This window comes from Poromitra crassiceps (genome assembly GCF_964638095.1).
Source record: "Poromitra crassiceps genome assembly, contig: HAP1_SCAFFOLD_280, whole genome shotgun sequence".
NCBI lineage: Eukaryota > Metazoa > Chordata > Actinopteri > Beryciformes > Melamphaidae > Poromitra > Poromitra crassiceps.
Window position 1 is genome coordinate 78,025 of NW_028152120.1, and position 21,622 is coordinate 99,646.

The following is a 21,622-nucleotide window of genomic DNA, read 5'->3' on the forward strand; positions in this document are numbered from 1 at the left end:
GTATCGGTTTCCAGACGTTTGGTGAGCGGCGCCAACAGCGCCGCCTAACCACCAAACGTCTGGGAATTTCATTGTCAAAATCTGTCTCTTCGAGCCGGGCGAGAACGGCCGGCAGCAGACACGCCTACTTTTATTATTCGAATTTTATTTGGTAGCGGCAATGCAATGTTTCCAATATAGAGCAAGACACTGATGTGCTGCAAAGAGAGTTTATACCGGTTGTTTATTTTACAATAATTCTTCCTACCCGCAAGTGGTCCGCTTGCTACTGTGAAGTCATCAGCAGGCTCTGTAACGTAGCCTCGGGAGTCGGGTTTATCGCTGGGGGAAAGATCTCTAGCCGCCGGGGCCGGCTGAAACACGTCCTATTAACCGGTTATGTTTGTTTCTAAGTGATTAATATGTTTCTCCGCAAATGCGGCGATGTTTTGCGAGACACTGGTTCTGCATGAGCGTCACTGCCCCCAGAAAGCAGGCCCACCCACAACACTCATGATTGGTTCTCCGATGCAAGGCTTCCAACAGCACCACCTAACGTTATGAAAATATTTAAATAATAATATTCTCAGTCTTAAGGTAGTGAAACGGATTAAGACTGAGAGCTGAGTCTATATATGGCCAGGCCTTCAAAAATATTGTTTCCAAACTGTCCATTCCTACTGCATAAAGTGATCCGGTGACGTGACGGGTCTGTTTGTATGTCTGTATTCTGCAGCTGAAAAGGAAGACTCCCGCACACTGACTACCACTTAAAGGCTTTTATTAAATAAATGGAACGTTTCGGTCAAGCGACCTTCATCTGGCATATGGTATGACAAAGGCTAGAACCTGTTTAAATAGGAACCAGGACAAGAACAATCATCCAATGGGAGCAAGGCAATTATGTTGTAGACCCATGGAGCAAATCAGTGCAAATCACACTGCAGGTGTCACACAATTACACTTACAGTAAATTGACAAGAGGAATATAGTTTTACACAATTCCCAGTGAAAAAAGCTAAAAACGAACATATACAAAAGTATACAGCATAGGTACAAGAGTACTGTAACAGCTATAAATGGTGCTGAAATACAGAAAATATATAAGTAATCATAACCTATGTCATGTCAGAAGGGCTTTAGGTGCTTGCATAATTATAAGGGGATGTGGTGAGACACGCCAATGCACCAAAGAAGCACTCAAGACAAGAGGGATGGTCTACAACAGACCCTGGAAAAAATAGAAAAAGTAGGCTATATGAAAACAATAATAATTATACAACTCAGAGCATGACATTCAAAAGGAGTTCATCATTTAGGCGATAAGGTTTGTAAATTAAAAATCCAAAAGGCTTCTCTTCTTTTCAGTAGAAGGTCATGATCCCCACCCCTACGTGGCGGGGCAACCCTTTCAATGCCACAGAAGCGTAGGGCAGAAATATCATGCTTCATATCATTAAAATGGACAGCTACGGGGTAGTCCCTGTCATTACGCCGAATAGTAGTCTTATGTTCACTTATACGGAAATTAAGACAATGCATAAGTGAACATAAGAGTACTATACGTTTCTGCCCTTGTTTGTCTCCATAATGTGGTTAAGGTGTGAGCAGAGTGCGTGTATTCTCTACACCAGGGGTCTTCAAAGTGTCTCACTCATGACCCGTGCTGCACTTGGTTATATTTAGGCAAATAAAACAACTTTGTTATGTTCAGGCAAGTAAAACAACTTGGTTATCTTCAGGCAATTAAACCAACTTTTGGTAACGCTTTAGAATACAGCCCGCAAATAAGCATCTAACTAGAGGGTAACAAGATCTGTACTTATAGGCTAATTACGGGGTACCACACTGTAGTTATAGTGTAACTACGGGGTACAAGGAGCGAATTTAGCCTGTAACTAGAGGGTAACAAGATCTGTACTTATAGGCTAATTACGGGGTACCACACTGTAGTTATAGTGTAACTACGGGGTACAAGGAGCGAATTTAGCCTGTAACTAGAGGGTAACAAGATCTGTACTTATAGGCTAATTACGGGGTACCACACTGTAGTTATAGTGTAACTACGGGGGACAAGGAGTGAATTTAGCCTGTAACTAGAGGGAGAAGCACTGCCTTACACACGTTTTTGGTCTTCTGAGAAGGATCTACGAAGGATGTAGCAACTGCTCTGTTTACTTTCTTAGATTTATTAGCTACCTCAATTTATTTCTCATATCCTCTTGGATGAACTGTTCTTACATTTAATTGGCATTAAGTTTTAAACATTAATAATTCATAATAATTTCAGTGTTTGAAAACACACCTACACATGTAAAGCAAACAATGTTTGAAAAGATTGTCCATAGCTTCAGGCCTCATATCAACAGGTCGGTAAATCACTTTCGGAGGGAAATTCCACTGACCTAACATGCTTTAAAGGCAAATCTTCTTAAAGACTTAATGTTGATAGACACCTGTTTCTGTTACCACGTTTCAACATCCACCTCAGTGCAGTTCAGTTCTAATTTCTGCTTGAGGTCAAGTTCAGCTCTTTGGAAAGGTAAGGGTTCTGCTTAGAGAAGACGGTGATCATAATTAAACTGGCATCTTCTCCTTTCCTTTGCACCATGTCGATCAATTCTCGTGCTTTGTCTGGTCTGGATTTTGTTCTGGCCCACTCCATTTCTGGATGATTTAATACCTTCCGCCGCAGAAGTTCATCCAGCATGTTGTCTAGAACAGGTTCAGACACTCGCTTGATAAACTCTGGTCGAGCTGAACGTAGCCTCTCCCGTGCTGAGAGACTCTGAGCCCTTGGACTGCCGGGAGAAGGATCTGGAAGGCAAGTTGAAAAAAAAGACTTCTATTCAACAATCAGCATTCACATTGCAACAGAGGCCTCTTTAGAGATGAGAAGAATTTGAGCAGGACCAAATTAAAATAATACTCTAGTATGGCTCCATCCCGCCCCCCTCCCCCCATGTAAAATTGCAGGACTTTTCTATTACTTTGCACAACTAAACTGGAGTGCTTCCATGACCTGAAATGTCCTTCCTGGTTTGTCAATGCTTATTTTCTATGGGATGAACAGACTGCTTTCAACTTGAATGAATTCCTACATTCCTACAACTCGTACGCCTACAGTATATGCTGTCCAAAATCGATGCCCAAAACATCTGTTGCTCATCTGTTGTTTATTTTTCAAGATTCAAGATTCAAGATTTTTATTGTCACTCCGTGGTACAAGTATCACGTGTGAAATTCTTGTGCTGTAGACTCCGTTTACAACATAGTACAAATATAACAGGGCATATGAGTGCAAAAACAACAAGAGACACAACAAGCAATAAGGCAGTAGAGTGATAAGACAAGTCAGAGACAGTGGCATATCCACTGCACATAAGTGCACATGTCATCATGTGCATACTTTAGACGTGCTTAAACATTTTAAATTTGACATATATGACGTACAGGTGCAAATAGCATATACCTAATTAAACATACAATTAAACATTAGACATACATATTTTTGATCTCTTGAGACGAACAGGAGCCTTCTAATTTTTGTATCAGACTGTGGTCATTTGTGTATTATTTATTGCTCCTAAGGGTCGCTGATGAAAGGATGAAAAAGAGATGCAGTAGTATAGACAAGTTTCCTGGGCACTTCCGGTTTGCTTCCGGACTCGGCCGCGATATGTCTGTCTCTTCCGGTCTTTGTGAATACAGAGAAGCGTAACGTACTAGCGTAGTAGCCATAGCGACCGCCGAAAAAATGCAAACTTGGGATCATTCTCCCAGTCTCCTGTCTAACGAAAGAGTGTCTATCCCACACCCGTTGACAGTGGACACATGGGAAGATAATATGTGTAAATGGCCGAACGTAACTACAGGCAGGATTATAGCGTATTTTGAGGAGTCAATGGCGGTGGACGGCAACGCGATGAACAATCTCAAAAGCTCCGAAGCGTACCAATATCTCCACAGCCCTCGTCACAGATGAAGAGAGAGAGGGAGAAGGGTGGAGAGAGAAGCAAACTATTTTTTGCAGATCTCAAAAGCAGGTAAACACTGTTGACTTAGTGAGAATGTCAGAATGATGTCAGAAGGAGGAGAGAGCAATGAGCGCTTCGTCAGTGCGCCCTGCAGCCTGGAGGCTTGGGGCGGCTGGGTGTCGTGATGTGCTCTTCAAAGTGGATTTGGAAATAAACACATGGTTAATGTTGATTTTATCTACCTGATGCCTGATCAAACGCATTCCGCAGCGAAGCACACACAGCTGAACACCTGCTGCAGCCACAGTGTCACAGTGAAGTGAGCGCACTGACTGCCCCGCCCCTCTGCTGCTCCTGTCTGAGCACACAGCTCAGATGTGCTCGTGACCATTTCAGAATGATTAACACACCCAGCGAAACAATCAGCTCATACATGTTCTATAGTTTTGTTAACTCTGTGTGTGCTGTCATTACTTTTTCTTCACTGGCTCATTTGGTCTAATCTCTCTCCCTCCCTCTCATGTTCATCATGCACTCAATGATGAAACAGTAGTTTTTACCGTGTTACAAAAATGCAGACATGAAGCGGTCTAATTGACGATTGAAAAGTATCAATTAACGTTAGTCTTTACTGTCCAACAACATGGCAGTTCGGAGAAATTGTTTCACAACAACGGATTGTTTGTAGACTGCATTGACAACTGACAGCTGCGTGCGGAGTGCAAACTCGTCTTTATAATGTTGTGGAGCCCTGTAAGACACAGAGAGCACAGCCCTCGTCGCGTGTGTGAAGAGAGAGGAAGAACGGGTGAGACAGAAGCAAACTATTTTTTGCAGATCTCAAAAGCAGGTAAACCACTATGGGATTAGTGAGACTAAAGGAGAAGATACTGTAGTGATGCGCACTTTGTCAGTGCGCCATGCAGCCTGGGCTGTCGTCAGCTCAAACAGTACTTCACGGGCGGCTGCGTGTCAATTGATGTGCCCTTAATATGAAATGCGTGCAGCTCTAAGCAGCCCATCTGACCACTCGTTCAGGCGTTTCTGTGTATTGTGACAGCCACGCAATGCACAATGTGTTCCAGAATAACCCATTGTTAATGACGTCTGCTAACGTTAGTGTAGCTGATGTTAGCGATCATTGTAAAAAAAGTTTGGATATTTCGGCTGCTGCCTTCTGATGTGCTCGCTGCTGTGGATGGAATGTGGACTTAACCAGAAGCCGGGGACATATAAGGCTGCTATGGCGCCGCCCTAGGCCAGCGCGGGGAAACTTGTCTATACTTCTCTGAGACAAATGAAGTTGCAATGAGATAACGGAACTGACGCGTAAAGTGTAAAGTTTCATATTAAAATGTGCATGATGACTCACCCACTCCACGGCGTGCTGGTCAAACACAGGAGCGCGTTCAGTGAGAGGCTGATCCCACCCAGATGCACCACAGAGAGGCACAGGAAATCATTCCTGCCTGTGGCTCTTTAACGCCTCACTAAGAAGAGCACCCCGGAGACACTCAGTCTCGTCAGCCGATTGGATAGCTGTGCCTTTAATAGTTACGTCACACGTAATGTGCAATTTGATTTAATTTAATTCCAGTGTGCAATAACTGCAATTTGACACGTACTGTACATAGATTGTAACTGTAACTACTTATTGAATGCTATTCTACAATTCTTACTTTTACTATCCCATTGACCCTATTTTATTGCATTTTATTGTATTGACTGTTTTTACATTTAGGGAGATACTGTGTGATACTGTGTTATGCTATGTTGTGTTATGTGGATATTTCATGCCTGAGTGCGAGCAACTGTAACTTGTCCCAATTTCCCCCGGGGATCATTAAAGTCTTTCTGATTCTGATTCTGAAAAAAGGTCCAAATACCTTATGAAAGTGCCTTTGATTAGAGAAAGTAGCAATGAGCCGCTTGGGTGACGGTACCACAGAAGAAGAATATACCATGAAGAAGAAAGGCCCTGTAAAACTAGCCCAGGCTACTGCAAAACTACGCTAGCAGCATAAACGTTCAGAGAGGACTGCAGCTTTGGGGATTTCAGCTCACAGCTTTTTCACCAGCAATAAGGTAATTTCCCAGACTCTGGTAAGGAAACAGCTATAGTGAATGATTCAAACAAGATGTCTCCAGAAAGAGAAGAAGTTTGACTTGTGCTTTCAACCATTAAACCGGGTGGAAACAGCACAAGATAATTTGTAGCAGCAGTTGAATTTTGATAGAATATTGGCAAAAAAGTGGTTGGGTTTGGCGTCGGTGACACTAATCATTTTAGCAATATTTGAGAAAGTAAAGAGAAGAATGTGAGATGAGTCTGAGACTTCCATGAGACAAATCTGAGAAGTATGATCCTAATAGGAGAGTATAGATCTTGTGGCGGTTCCACAAAGAACATTACAGAGACATTCACCTTAACTCATTGAGTGCCAGCCACTTTTGGAGAACGGACGCTCCCAGTGCCAGAGTTTCAGAGCGTTTTCAGTGATTTCTCGAGGCCCACAGAATATTGTGTGATATTACAATGTAAACACCGAACACGCACAAAGAACGAGGAGACTCTCTTCTATCATCTGCAAAAAAAAGTTTATTGATCCCATTTTCCGTTCTTTAGTTATGAGCCGGAGAAGATAGCTTGATTTAACGAAAAACAGCAATTTTTTTCTAGGAGCTGAGATAATGAGCCTTTTGTGAAATTAAACATTTCAAGCACATCATTGACTCTGAAGCTAATATTTTCTGATATAATGACACCTCAAAAATAATTTCCTTCAATAAAGGAGTGAAAACAAAGGAATTTTGTTTGGCCAAATAATATGTTTTAGCTGCAACCAGCAGCGCTGGCCCCTGCGTGCGCAGACCCTACACCTTCTTGCTGGTCTTGATTTACTGCTGGTGGGCATCAGATAGCCTATTCTAGCTTGTTTGCTCTCTATGCATCGAGCCTGCTGCCTGGGTCTGTGTGTACTGTCAATGGTTGTATGCTGTGGTGCCCTGCATGCCCCACCCCCCTCCTCCTCCTCCTCCGTGGTGGGAGGAGTGTCTCTGCTGCGGTTTGCTCTGAGTTTGATCTGCACTGAAAAGTCCGCTGCATGCATCCCCCCGCTTTTTTACAGCGTGTCCTCGGCTCCCAGCTGAGAATAATGTAACTTTTCAGAAAGACGCTGGTGTCGCCGTGTCGGCAACTAAATCATATGGATGGGCTATCGCAGCGGACACAGATGGGGCTCAATTGTGGCAGCAGATGACTGCTGTTCACAGGCACAGCTAACGTTATGCTTCAAGCATATCGATGCGATTTCCGTTTCCTCATGACTTCTTCTCTCTTTTCTCCTGGCCTTTGTCTAATCGGGAGAGCACTGTCGCCACCTAAGGGTTCTGTAAAATAGGTTAGACACATTCAATAGCTCCCATATTGTAAGAGGCGATGTAAGAGGCTTAGATCGACATCCCCCCGTCAAAAAACGCAATTGACGAACATGTTCGTCCTTGGCACTCTACGTTACTAAACGAAATGACGAACATGTTCGTCCATGGCACTCAATGAGTTAATGTCCATGGGCCCTTTAAGGAGTGAGGTTAGGGCCTCACGTGAGTTGAGGAGTAAGTTAGCCCTTGTTCACAGTCTCCTCGTTCCTGCGCACCCCACAATTGGTGACCCCGACATTATCTAAATCATGCACGGCACCACTGCACGATTAATCAAAATAGTACCCGCAAAAGAGGCGTGGTTTTTAACAACTAGCCAATCACATTGCAATATGGACTGCTCCAGCTCAGAGCCGTAGCTTTTACAGTGCCAGACACGCCTATTTCCTCATTCATTCAAAGCCAAATCGTGAAGCTTTACTACTATGTCAGAATCAAAATCCGCATTGGATATTATTAGTCTGTTCCCGAATGATTGTCTAAAGTTACCACTTTTATTCACATCAGTCATTTATTTGAAGAGCGGTTTCTGCCTCCACATATCGTATACGGTGGCGCTGCGCACGCGGCGACCCGACTGAGGGCAGCAGATGGTCTTTTGGAATCTGTACATATTGCAACAAATGTTTATGTACTGTATAATATTGAAGTGTGCCTTTATTACTTTCAAACTAGTAATAATGTATCTCAATTCTGAAGTGTGCCTTTATTACTACTATCAAATTAGTAATGGTGTTGTAATTTCCACTACTGTCTGATGTGAACCAAAGTGCCCTTCTGGGACATGTATTAAACTGATTGATTGATTGATTGATTGATATCCTACAGCACCTCAATTCACCCTCTCAATAAACTCAATAAAACCGGCATGTCTTTTTTGCGAGTGGAAGCAATGTGTAATCTATCTCAGTCCAAAATCCGTATGTATAGACCATTTAGGCTCAATGAATAATAATGATCTCATGTGTTTAGTCGCACTGATTGAATAATTCCTATAGGCTATCAATAAAAAAAAGAATGATAATAAAATTAAAAAAGGCTTCTGAAGTGAATCGACACGGTACGTGCGGGCATAGATTTCATTAAAAAACAATAGCCTATTTTGTGGTCACATATATAGGCTATTGTCAGCAGAATTGCATATCTCCATATTTCATATAATGATGCTGGAAATAGGTTCAATCACATCATACAGGCCAAAAGCAACACAGTTGCAGCTGCAAAATGCAGGAGTAGCCTATATATGAATCATCTGTGTGCAGGCGATCCCATATTAAATTGCTTAGATGTAGTAGGCTATTCTAGCATCTATGACCATTTCCAACTCAACGTCAGCCTCAGCTCCGTTGCGCACACGGCACAGTGCGCTTTGGAGACGTTTATGTAACCTTTTTATGCCGGTTTAGTGATATTTCTCCACTCACCATTCAGCTGCAATCGATCGGCGGGGTCAAACAACGTATCTAGGCTACTTGAGAGTACAAAAATGAATATATAAAAACATATTCCAAAGTGGTAAGTAGGGCTTAATTTAAATGTAGCCTGCAACAAGTGCAAGGCTAATCAGTCCTCGACTAATTCAACAGGAGCCATTTTTTTCCCTTTTTTCTTTTGAATGCAATGTATTTTTCATATGGGCACCATATGAATAGTGACTCGATGTTTCCAGAGAGCTGATTGGTAAGCAGGTGGGTCTTTCATGGGTTTAGATCTTATCCTCTGAACTTAACCTGCTACAAAGCAGCCGTAGAGCATAAGTTGCTATGGTGATCTATCTCGATAAGAAGTTAACTAGCGTCGTGGTATGGCAAAACTAGGGTTAAACCTGAAGGGCGTGTCCACAATACTCAAGCCGCAAGAGGAGGAGGGGAGGGGGCGAGGGGGTGGTGGGGGCCAGAGAGTAACTACAATTTGCAAGTAATGGATGCGACAAGCTCAATCGGTGTTGTCCAACCTTACATGTTTGAGCCACCAGAGCCCACATGTAATCCAGATGAAGAGGACACAGCCCCCCCCCCGAGAATCCTCATTCCTCTCAACCTGCAACCGAATGGTATTTTCCCTCCTTAACAATTATGCAAGTTAGGAATAAGTATTTCAGTCTAGCTATAACGTTATTAGCTAGCCAACTACGTTAGCAATAACACTATTTAGTCACAGATCAAGCTAGCAGCTATCATGTTTTCAGTGTTGTTGCATAGCAAATATAGCCTAACGTTAGGTGCCAGAACCCCCTAGTATTTCATTTACATGCAGATCTTGAGACTGCTTTTGTGTAGAGTAGGGGTGGGCGGATCCATCCCAAAATATCGATACTACGTCCCGTTTTGAGGATCGATACCAGTTTTTTTCCTCTCTTCTACGGTTATATCCATCTCATCAACTGTTCTGTGTCAGTGTAGCAGCGTTCAACTCAACTAAAAACACTGTTGGCCAACTGAAAACTCACCCGGAGTTAGTCAGTCTGTGTGTGACCCCCCCCCCCCCCTTCTTTCAAGTTGAAAGGTTTTATAGAACGGACCGAGTTTATGACGTGATACGATTTTTAATTTGAGCACGTCGGGCACTGCTCTCTTCAATGCGGAAGTGGAAATCCAGCCCTTTATTATTTAAAGCGATTTTGGGGGTTTGGGTTGAAACTAATGTCTCCTACTTTCTGAGGCACTCAATTACTCACATAAGACCCTAAATAACATAGTTAGAAGGTTTTTGTGGATTTTGGTTTCCAGGGACTTTAACTATGCCATTTAGCTGAATTAGTATGATAATAAACAACAACATCAATAATAATAACAGCAGTAACAATAAAATGAATAATCAATATGTGTCAATAATAAAATAGATTAATAAAAGTTGATGATGGCCAATTATGCCAATAATTATTTTTTTCATATCAGGTAAATCAGTGCAATAAACGCTGACAAAAATCGTGATCTCAATTCACAGTAAGAAAATTGTAATTCTCATTTTATCCAGAATCATGCAGCCCTAGCTCAAAGCTATCCTGGTTGACTTACTCTAATATAAGCAACATACCGATAGTTTAAAGTAACCATTCTTAAATAGCAAGTCTTACATGAGTCTTTTTGAAAAATATGTTTTGAAGATCAAATTTTATACATAGTGTAACAAGTCAGGAAATACACTGAGGCTTTCTTCTTAATTATGCTCTTTATTAGCACCCGACAGAGCACTGGTGGCCGTGCCCATGCCACAATAACCCCCACAACACACACACCAACCTCGCTAGCTCTCTCTTAGCTTAGCATAGCTCTCCACACACAGCCGTCTCTCACAGGCTCACGCTCCAACTCCCCGAGCTGTTTCGCTCTCTCCCACAGCTCCCATTAGTCCATGGGCCAGACCAGATATCGGTACCATATGGGTGGGCAAAACTTTACCTATACTAAATTGTTTATAGGGTCAATATAAGTAAATTAATATATGATAGCCTTTCCACAGGAGTAGCTTTTCATATTTATTGGACATTTTCTTATTTTCCCCTATTTAGTCCATGGGCCAAACACAAAAATTGCACATATTGGTACCACTCAAGTGGACAAATTCTAATCATGATTTTTGAACAGGTATATATCCATAGATGATATTTTAGTATGATAGCCTTTGCAGAATGGCAGCTTTGTCACAGTTATCGGCTCATGAAGTTAGCAAACCCCTACAATAAATTCGATTCTAGGTGCTGATCCATAACCTATTTTAGGCTCAGGACCTTTAACCATGTTCTATGATAACATGTTTGACAACATTGTAAAGGGTAGCTTCTTAGCTTTCATTTGAGCTCAGTTGTGTGTCTGTCTGACAAATAAAGAGCTCACATGGGCTCTTCAAAGTGTCAGTGACATTCATTTTTCCACAGTTTTCGCCTAAATTATAGTCTTTATTTCAGCACTGTGGCATCTAGGAACATCAGAGACACAAACAACAAACACTGGAATACTCATATAGGACTATAAGGATTCAGAAAAGGTATAATGAACCCATACTATCCCATCGTGAGGGGTGAATTTTGCCCTTTGAATTTGGTAGAAGAATGCCTTCTTGAGGGAAATGGGCCAGAACCCAAAATGTAAGATATCGGTACCATCCGGGTGGAGAAATTCTACTTGTGATTTTTTTAAATTCCTATGACCATGGTAGCTTATTAGTGCTTAACCACCCCTCTTAAATTATGGACTTAAGGGAATTATGGGAAATCATCTTTCTTTCATTATATCCTCTCCCTGGGGTGTCTGGACTACTAACTGTTAATATTACATGTCTAGATATAGGCATGCTATCCTATGATACTATACATACCATACCATACTATACTATACTAGATAGATATATATGCTATACTTAATTGTCTACTAAATTGGCACATTTCCCAGTCAAAAAGAGGGTAAATTGGCACGCTTTTCAGTCAGAAATTGTTTTATTTGTGTTACGGTATATGTACAGCTACATTCAAAATGTTTCCAGTCTTTCAACACAATATTAGGACAATCTACCCTTCCTGAGACCATGTCATCCACGAGGGCAACACCATCATCGTCATTCACACCTGAGTCTGTCAGCTGTGCAGCAAGCTCTTCTTCACTGTGTTGGTTGGCACATGCTTGTAGTTTGCACAGGTTTGTGCATTTCAGACCGTTATTGAGACATGTGCACTCTGGTGGTTTGCACGACCTCACACACTTGCAGGAGAGCAACTGCAAGACGGCACCTGGTGCTGGGGAACCGTGCATCCACTGGATTTCAAGCTGCCCCTCATCATCTGTGGTCCACCTATGGTCCTTAAAGTACAGTCCATTGTTGATATCATGGGAAACTCCTTTGTGAATCCACTCAGTCCAGATCAATATGAGTTTGTCAGCTTGTCAACTGCAACTGTTGCCCCGCCAGATGTAGCTAACCTGCATGATTCCAGCCACAACATCCAGCAGTGGAGGAAACTGCTCTACAGCGCTGCCAGCAAAGTCGGTCTGATCAAATTCTTGTTTGAGGAATGGAAAGGACCCAAACACAGATAGAAACTACAAGACAAGGCCTTATATGTTACCTGTGAAGTAGTCTGCTTCAAAATCAACAGGAACCAATGGGAGGAGGTAACACAGCTCAAATCCTCTCAGGAAGAAGCTGACACCTGCATGCTAATGCATGCTCTCTATGTAGCAGAGTCTGGCTTCAAGGCAGTGATCATCATGGCAGACACAGATGTCCTGCTACTGACTCTGGGTTGGAGCAAGGACATCCCATGCCCAATGTACCAAAAATGTGGAACACAGAACAAGACAATGTTCCAGGACATCACCAAACTATGCAAATCACGCGGCAATAGTATTGCTGGCGCCTTGATTGGCATGCACACGTTCACTGGCTGCAACACTGTCAGCGTATTTGCAGGACACGGAAAAGTGGGCACCCTGAACAGACAGGACATATCAAGAAGCCTTCCTTGAGCTCGGCCGTGCTTGGGATGTCTCTAATGAGCTCTTCAAGAAGCTGCTGGAAATCATGTGCCACATGTATTACGTATATGTACCCTCTACACACATTACAGATGTCAACCTCCTCCGATACCAACTTTTCTGCACCAGACGTGGGGAGGTCGAGTCCAGCCAGCTTCCACCATTTGAGGATTGGCTATTAACTCATTGAGTGCCAATGACGACGCCTGTCATCAAAGTAATTAGTAACGTAGAGTGCCAAAGACGATAGCTGTCGTCAATTGCCTTTTTTGACGGTGGGACGTGGATCAAAGCCTTATGTATGTCCTGTACAAATATTGTAGCTATTGAAGCTGTATAACCTATTTTACGGACTCATCAGGTGGCGACAGTGCTCTCCAGATTAGAGAAATGTCCGGAATACAGCCTGAAAAAGCCCCGTGATCAAAGAGAAACCGCTCATGCTGCAGCCCAGAGCCATTTACATGTAGATTGCTCTGTCTGGAGCTGACGGTGCCTGCCAACAGCAGTCAATCCGCGCACACAACTGAGCTCCTCTGCCTCTGTCTGTCTGTCTGCATAGTTTCTTCACACGATTAGCCGCTAGAAAAGCAGCAGCCGACACTGAAAAGCCAAACCTTTCCCTGCAGTCCGGTGTGGCTTTTTTGTGTCGCGCTGCCTGGGAGGCGGCGCACAAAAAGCACTCCGAAAATAGACGCTGGGTGCGTGAGGCTGTGTGTTACTAGTGTGGGGAGGAGTTTGCAGCTGAGGGGGGGAGAAGGGGGTGGGGCACGCAGGGCAGCACACAACTACACCACGTCACTACATCAGAAAATATTAGCTAGAGTCAGTGAATGTGCTTGAAATGCTTCATTTCACAAAAGGCTGAATATCTCAGCTTCTAGATGGAAATGCCTGTTTTTGCTGTTTTTGACCTATCTTCTCCGGCTGAAAATGAAATGAAAATGGTATCAATAATTTTTTTTTGCTGATGATACAATAGAGTCTCCTTGTTCTTTTTGCGTGTTCGGTGTTTACATAGTAATATCACACAATATTCTGTGGGCCTCGAGAAATCACTGAAAACGCTCTGAAACTCTGGCACTGGGAGCGTCCGTTCTCCAAAAGTGGCTGGCACTCAATGAGTTAATGCATTCCATTCATGCAAAAGATCAGACTGCAATCTCTAGACGGTCTCTTCAAACCCAGCCATCTGTACCAAGCCCCAAGGACCATGGGTGGACCACAGACGATGAGGGGCAGCTTGAAATCCAGTGGATGTGCGGTTCCCCAGCACCAGACCGTTTTGCAGTTGCTCTCCTGCAATTGTGTGAGGTCGTGCAAACCACCAGAGTGTACAGGTCTCAATAATGGTCTGAAGTGCACAAACCTGTGCAAACTACAAAAATGTGCCAACCAGCACACTCAGATGTGAATGACGATGATGGTGTTGCCCTCGTGGGTGGCATGGTGTCTCAGGAAGGGTAGATTGTCCTAATATTGTCCTGAAAGACTGGAAACATTTTGAATGCCACATTCAACACAGTAGCTGTTCATATAATGTAACACAAATAAAACTATTTTTGACTGAGAAACGTGTCAATTTACTCTGTTTTTGACTGAGAAATGTGCCACTTTAGTAGACAAGCATAGTATATCTAGTATAGTATAGTATGGTATAGTATAGTATGTACAATATCATAGGATAGTTTGCCTATATCTATGTAATATTAACAGTAGTCCAGACACACCCTAGGCAACGGATAATGAAAGAAAGATGATTTCCAGGGAGGGCACTTTCCTAGTTTTGAACGACAGCAGTCCATAATTTAAGAGGGGATAAGCACTAATAAGCTACCAGTCATCAATGTCTATCATATAAAAACATAATCTAGGGATGTATATGAATTTAAAAAAATCACAAGTATAATTTGCCCACCTGGCTGGTACCGATTTGTTAAATTTAGGGCTCTGGCTCATTTCCCTTGAGAAGTCATTCTTGGTAAATGGTAAATGGCCTGCATTTATATAGCGCTTTTATCCAAAGCGCTTTACAATCAGTAGATAGTCTACATTCACCCATTCATACACCGATGGCGGCAGGCTGCCACGCAGGGTGCCTGCACACCATCGGGAGCAAGGAGGGTTAAGTGTCTTGCCCAAGGACACAGCGACAGCAGCTGGGAGGGAGCGGGGATCGAACCGCCAACCCTTGCGTCATTGGCCGACCCGCTCTACCTCCTGAGCTAAAGCCGCCCCTAACTCTACCTCTACCTTAAGGGCCACATTCACCCCTCATGATGGGATAGTATGGGCACATGATACCTTTTCTGAATCCTTATAGTCCTGTGAGTATTCCAGTGTTTGTTGTTTGTATCTCTGATGTTCCTAGATGCCACAGTGCTGAAATAAAACTATAGTTTAGACGAAAATTGTGGAAAAACGAATGTCACTGACAGTTTGAGGAGCTCCTGTGACCTCTGTATTTGTCAGAGAGACACAAAATTGAGCTTAAATGAAAGCTAGGAAGCTACCCTTTAAAATTCTTTCAAAGATATTCTCATCAAACATGAGTAAAGGTCCTAAAAATAGCCTAGAATAGGATATGCATCAGCACCTAGAATCCAAATTATTGTAGGGGCTGGCTAACTTCATGAGCTGATAACCGTGAGAAAGCTACCATTCTGGAAAGGCTATCATACTAAAATATCATCTATGGATATATACATGTTCAAAAATCATGATTAGAATTTGCCCACTTGAGTGGTACCGATATGTGAAATTTTGGTGTTTGGCCTATGGACTACATCCCCCAGCCAATCCCAGGTGAGCCTCTCTCTCTCACCCCACCCACTGGCTGTACGCTGCCTTCACTGTCCCACAGAACCCCGTAAATGCCGACATACATGCCAAACCGCACAGGTAACCCACATGCACAGAACAGCATAACACACAGAGACAGTCAGAGATCAACAAATACAGTAGCACACAAAACGAGCCCGCTACGGCTACACTACCTCCTCCCCATTAAAGTTTCTCTCCCATGAGTAGCACACTTAAGTCCCCAAACCCCAGGTGGGGTCAGTACTCCCCACATCCCTCTTGTGTTGGCTCCAATAGAAAAGTTCACGAACACGGCGGAGTGTCTCCTCAGCCCCGAAATGACCGGATCTGGGGGCCCTGTGTGTCCACCGCACCACCAATCCCCGCAGGTAGCTGGGCACAACCACCTGGAACCCCCTTTCCCCGTGCCGGCCCCCCCTCTCCAAAAGCCCGTCCTTACACAGACGCAGGTCCGGAAACATTCCACAGTCCCTTCGTGGCACCGGAACACATGTGAATCTCGCCGCCACCCACGCAAGCTCCTCCGCCTGCCTGCGTCCCCACTCATCTACGTCGACATCCACTATGGTCACGTCGTCATCCGTCAGGTCCACATCTGAACAGTCCCCCCTCCTCTTCTTCCTCCTCCTCTTGCACTCGCTCGTCCTCCCGCCCCCCACTCACAGGGGGCGGCGTCACTGCCTCAACTTCCAGCACAGCAATCGTGGGGTGTGCAGAGCGGCTAGGATGGGCTGGCTTCTCCGGCATTGGCACCACCCGTTCACCTGGAATCACGAGCATCGCTCTCCCGACTGTAACAACGTTCTCTTCCCTCCGGCTGCTCACATTCTCCCCAGCCCGTGTCCCTCCTCTGTCCTCCAAAATCTCAGTGCAGTTTCTGGTCAAATGTCCAGGCTCCCCACATGACCAGCAGAGTCTCACCTGCCAGCCGCCCGCACGTCTCTCCTCTCGCACTGTCCTCTGATCTCCGACAGTGTCCCGACACTCCCTGTTTAGATGCCTGAACGCACCACACGTCCAGCAGACTCCCGGGCGCCCCCAGGACCGCTTCCCCGCGGCCATGGTCTGGTCCCCTGGAACGCTGTGGCCCCCCTTAGCCAGGTAACCATGTCCCCCACAAGTCCAACAAACTCTCTGCGGCTCCTCCATCCGCTGTTCTCCACGTTGCGTGGTCTCCCACAACAGCTGCATCAGCTCCTCCGCCCAGGCAGGAGTCACCTCCAACACCCGTCTGATCTCCTGCTTCAGGCGGGCCTCCATGCCAGCAAACTCCGAGCTGAAATCCGGAGCCAGTATATAATTCTCCTCCTCCCCTTTCAACAGATGAGCCCACCTTGTCTCACGTCCTTGCTAACATGAGCTCACCTTGTCTCACGTCCTTGCTAACATGAGCTCACCTTGTCTCACGTCCTGGCTAACATGAGCTCACCTTGTCTCATGTCCTGGGTAACAGATGAGCTCATCTTGTCTCACGTCCTGGCTAACATGAGCTCACCTTGTCTCACGTCCTGGGTAACAGAAGAGCTCATCTTGTCGCACGTCCTGGGTAACAGATGAGCTCACCTTGTCTCATGTCCTGGGTAACAGATGAGCTCACCTTGTCTCACGTCCTGGGTAACAGAAGAGCTCATCTTGTCTCACGTCCTGGGTAACAGATGAGCTCATCTTGTCTCACGTCCTGGGTAACAGATGAGCTCACCTTGTCTCACGTCCTGGGTAACAGAAGAGCTCATCTTGTCTCACGTCCTGGGTAACAGAAGAGCTCATCTTGTCTCACGTCCTGGGTAACAGATGAGCTCACCTTGTCTCACGTCCTGGGTAACAGAAGAGCTCATCTTGTCGCACGTCCTGGGTAACAGGTGAGCTCACCTTGTCTCATGTCCTGGGTAACAGATGAGCTCACCTTGTCTCACATCCTGAGTAACAGATGAGCTCACCTTGTCTCACGTCCTGAGTAACAGATGAGCTCACCTTGTCTCACATCCTGAGTAACAGATGAGCTCACCTTGGCTCACGTCCTGAGTAACAGATGAGCTCACCTTGTCTCACATCCTGAGTAACAGATGAGCTCACCTTGGCTCACGTCCTGAGTAACAGATGTGCTCACCTTGTCTCATGTCCTGGGTAACAGAAGAGCTCATCTTGTCTCACGTCCTGGGTAACAGATGAGCTCACCTTGTCTCACGTCCTGGCTAGCATGAGCTCACCTTGTCTCACGTCCTGGGTAACAGATGAGCTCATCTTGTCTCACGTCCTTGCTAACATGAGCTCACCTTGTCTCACATCCTGGCTAACATGAGCTCACCTTGTCTCACGTCCTGGGTAACAGATGAGCTCATCTTGTCTCATGTTCTGGCTAACATGAGCTCACCTTGTCTCACATCCTGGCTAACATGTGCTCACCTTGTCTCACGTCCTGGGTAACAGATGAGCTCATCTTGTCTCATGTTCTGGCTAACATGAGCTCACCTTGTCTCACATCCTGGCTAACATGTGCTCACCTTGTCTCATGTCCTGGGTAACAGATGAAGGCCCTGCCGCTGCTCCGCTCTCGGTGGCTGATTCTGAAATTGAGGGCCATGTGTTTCATGATGTTAAAAGCTTTGCAAAGTAATGTTGTTGCTATGATGCAGATTCATTTACCATACTGATTAATTTATGCTGCATACGTGTGTGTGTGTGTGTGTGTGTGTGTGTGTGTGTGTGTGTATTTAATTAAATTAAATAACGTTGTATTACTCGCTTAATTTTAGACAGCAGAGCAGTCAGACAAAGAGGAGTGCACAGACACTCCCCCAGCCACACAGTCACACACAGACCCTCACACACACACACACACACACACACACACACACACACACACACACACACACACACACACACACACACACACACACACACACACACACACACACACACACACAGAGAGCAGAGATGCCACAGCAGACTGTGAATGCAGCCAGACTGAAAAATGATCTAGAGCTGAACTACCATCACCTTCTCCATTCTAACAGACTGAGTGAAGCTGTAGGAGGATTTAAGTCTTTACCAGGCAGATCATCAAGCACATGATTCCAGACTCTCCTCTCTTCATCTCGAACCATCAGAGTCACTTCCTCTGTTCTTGTATCCAGGCGAACCACAAATGTTGGGTGGTAATTTGGTCCATATTTTGGATAAAATGGTAAGACATCCTGAAACCAGGAGAAGTGTTGTTGTTTTTGCTCCCAAAAATATGATATAATTGAATGTTCGTGTTTTACATGTAAAATAACTGAATCTGTATAACACACACACACACACACACACACACACACACACACACACACACACACACACACACACGTTAAAGCTTTATTAACAGAGATATTTTGCAGGAAGTTGTATTTGACGTACCTCAGCCTCAGGCTGTACTTTACACTCCTCAGGAGTGCAGTGGAGACTGTATCTTTGATGTTTGGAGAGAACACAATCGGACGGAATGTACGGGATGTACTCAGCATTTTCTTGTTGACCTTTCACCTTAAATTATATCACAACAGTTGTATTTGAAAGATCGTTTCACTGTCGTGTTCATGATGACAATCTTCTCAACAGTTTGACATGTTTAAATACATATAACACCGTAGTGCATGTGTGTGTGTGAGCAGTGGCGGACTGCATAATCGGGCACGTCGGGCAAATGCCCGGTGGCCTGGCCTGGCCTGGCCTGCCAAAAAAAAAAAAAAAAAAAAAAAATTTTTTTTTTTTTTTTTTTTTTTTTTGCAAGCCAGGCCAGGCCACTCACTGAACAGCAGGCCAGGCGCCGCCTACTGGTTTACTAGTGGTTTTATTACTTTATTCAGGTTTAAAGTGGGTGCATCTCATTGTAAAATTGGACTTGGCCCCAAATTGGGCTTCAAACAGCCCAAATCTGGCTTTAAACGACCCAAATCTGGCTTCAAACGGCCCAAATCTGGCTTCAAACGGCCCAAATTGGGCTTCAAACGGCCCAAATTGAGCTTCAAACGCCCCAAATTTTCCGCCGCCGCCCTTCGGACGCCGGCACGCGCGTCGGCCCGTATCGGCCTGGCCTGCTTGGTATCTAATGCCCAGCCTGAATTATGATCCCAGTCCGCCCCTGTGTGTGAGAGAGAGAGAGAGAGAGAGAGAGAGGGGGGGGGGGGGAGGAGAGAGAGATTTGGTCAGCGGTCATTTTTGTGTGCATACTATTTGCTATGGGTGTTGTTAGTCCTGGCATTTGGGGCCCCAAATGTTTTATGAAGAGTATATTGTATTGATCAAAAATGCAAGATTTTGCTTCCTCTCTGTGTGCAAGTAGTAGCCTAACCTATAACAAAAGGAAGAGACATCACTCTCATCACAGCGTTAACATTTTGCATTGGGGCTAGACTTTAGGGACAGTTCTATAGATACAGTCGGTCTGTGTGGGAACGCCCACAAAACGTTACTTCCGCTAGCGTTGTGTCAGTAGGGCGTGGGGGAAAACCAATAATATATCTTAATGACCTGACTCACCTGTGGAAGGTGCTGCAGCTCTACACTACAGGATCGGGGATTCAAGAGCAGGTACACATACTGTTCAGATGTGTGTCTACTGCAGGGGTTAATGTTGCATTCCTTTATCGCAAAATAACTGGGATGTGAAGGCTAAATGACGTCACATCCGTTTTGTTAGCGTTCCATTTGCAGAAAACTTGAGCTGGGAAGTTCACTGTTCACTGGTCAGATCCAGTCACTAGCCAGGCTAGCCATTGTTAGCAATAACAGTTGATAACAAGGCATTTCGCGGCATTTTGCACATACAAACACTGCAGCCTCATGTCCACACAGATAGAAGTTAGGCAGTGATGTGTGTACAGCTGATTTAATGAGACACAAACAAGACAGAAGTGCTAATAAAAAAACATTTACTACGATTATAACTACTGTTCTCGCAGCCATCTTGGATTTTTGAGGTCGGGGCTGCTGAGGCTCCTACGAGTTTGGAATGGAAAATACCAGCTCTGGTGACGTCACCATCCCAGCTCATGACCTTTGAACCATAAGATTAGCAGTCCCAGTTATAAAGGAATGCACGATTAATCCCCAATCCTGTCTGCCTGGGCTGGGCTAGCAGCTAAATGCTAACTCTGCTGCTTGCAAAGAACGGGAAGATTTCCCCCACGCTGATCCATTGAAAATGCATCTATGACAAGACGCCGCCTGAATGTATTGAAGTGAATGGGGCAGGCATGGAAAGTCCCACTATAACCCATTATATCTGTGTTGATTCACCTTCTATCTATATTTTATTGATTGATATATATAAATATGGCAATGTGGGTTAGAGAGCTGCAAGCCCGAGGGTTCCCTCGCGGGCCCCTCGGGCCTGGACAATACGGGCCGGGGCCGGGCTTTTTTTCTTCTTTTTTTAATTACTAGTTCCGGGCCGGGCCGGGGTCGGGCCCGTTTCAATAATTAAATTAAATAACGTTGTATTACTCGCTTAATTTTAGACAGCAGAGCAGTCAGACAAAGAGGAGTGCACAGACACTCCCCCAGCACACAGTCACACACAGACCCTCACGTGACGTTAGTCTGCCATTCATACTCATGTCATGACATGTAGCTTTCCGCTCAGTCAGCGACAGACAGCGTGCTGTCTCTTAGTGTGTAAAAAACAACAAAACAAGCCGTGTGTGCCGTGTCCGTCCATGTACAGAGGACAGCTCCCGAACAGAGAGAGAGAGAGAGAGAGAGTCAAATAGAGAGACAGGCAGAGAGGCTGCAGGAGCAACACACTGAGGAACAGAGAGAGAGGGAGAGATTATATGGTAATATTGGGATTCGGGCCTCGCAGCTCGGGCCAATTACTTTCATAACTCATCATAACTCATTTCAGGCCCACGCAGCTCTCTAATGTGTGTTTCAATTTAGTGTCCCGGTTGT

At 44.7% G+C, this 21,622-nt stretch overlaps 1 protein-coding gene across 1 annotated transcript in view; it reads right to left on the reverse strand.

Moving 5' to 3' along the window:
• Positions 1–788: 788 nt before the first annotated feature.
• LOC310770962 (uncharacterized protein) overlaps positions 789–21,622 on the reverse strand; it is a gene marked incomplete at its 5' end in the record, with an annotated part of 168,622 nt that continues 147,788 nt past the window's right edge. Inside the window, 4 exons of the mRNA XM_083663653.1 lie at positions 789–2,796; positions 18,193–18,255; positions 18,741–18,885; positions 19,088–19,213. Of these exons, the coding sequence (XP_083519779.1) occupies positions 2,483–2,796; positions 18,193–18,255; positions 18,741–18,885; positions 19,088–19,213 (648 nt within the window). The 3' untranslated portion in view covers positions 789–2,482. The remainder of the gene's footprint in view (positions 2,797–18,192; positions 18,256–18,740; positions 18,886–19,087; positions 19,214–21,622) is intronic.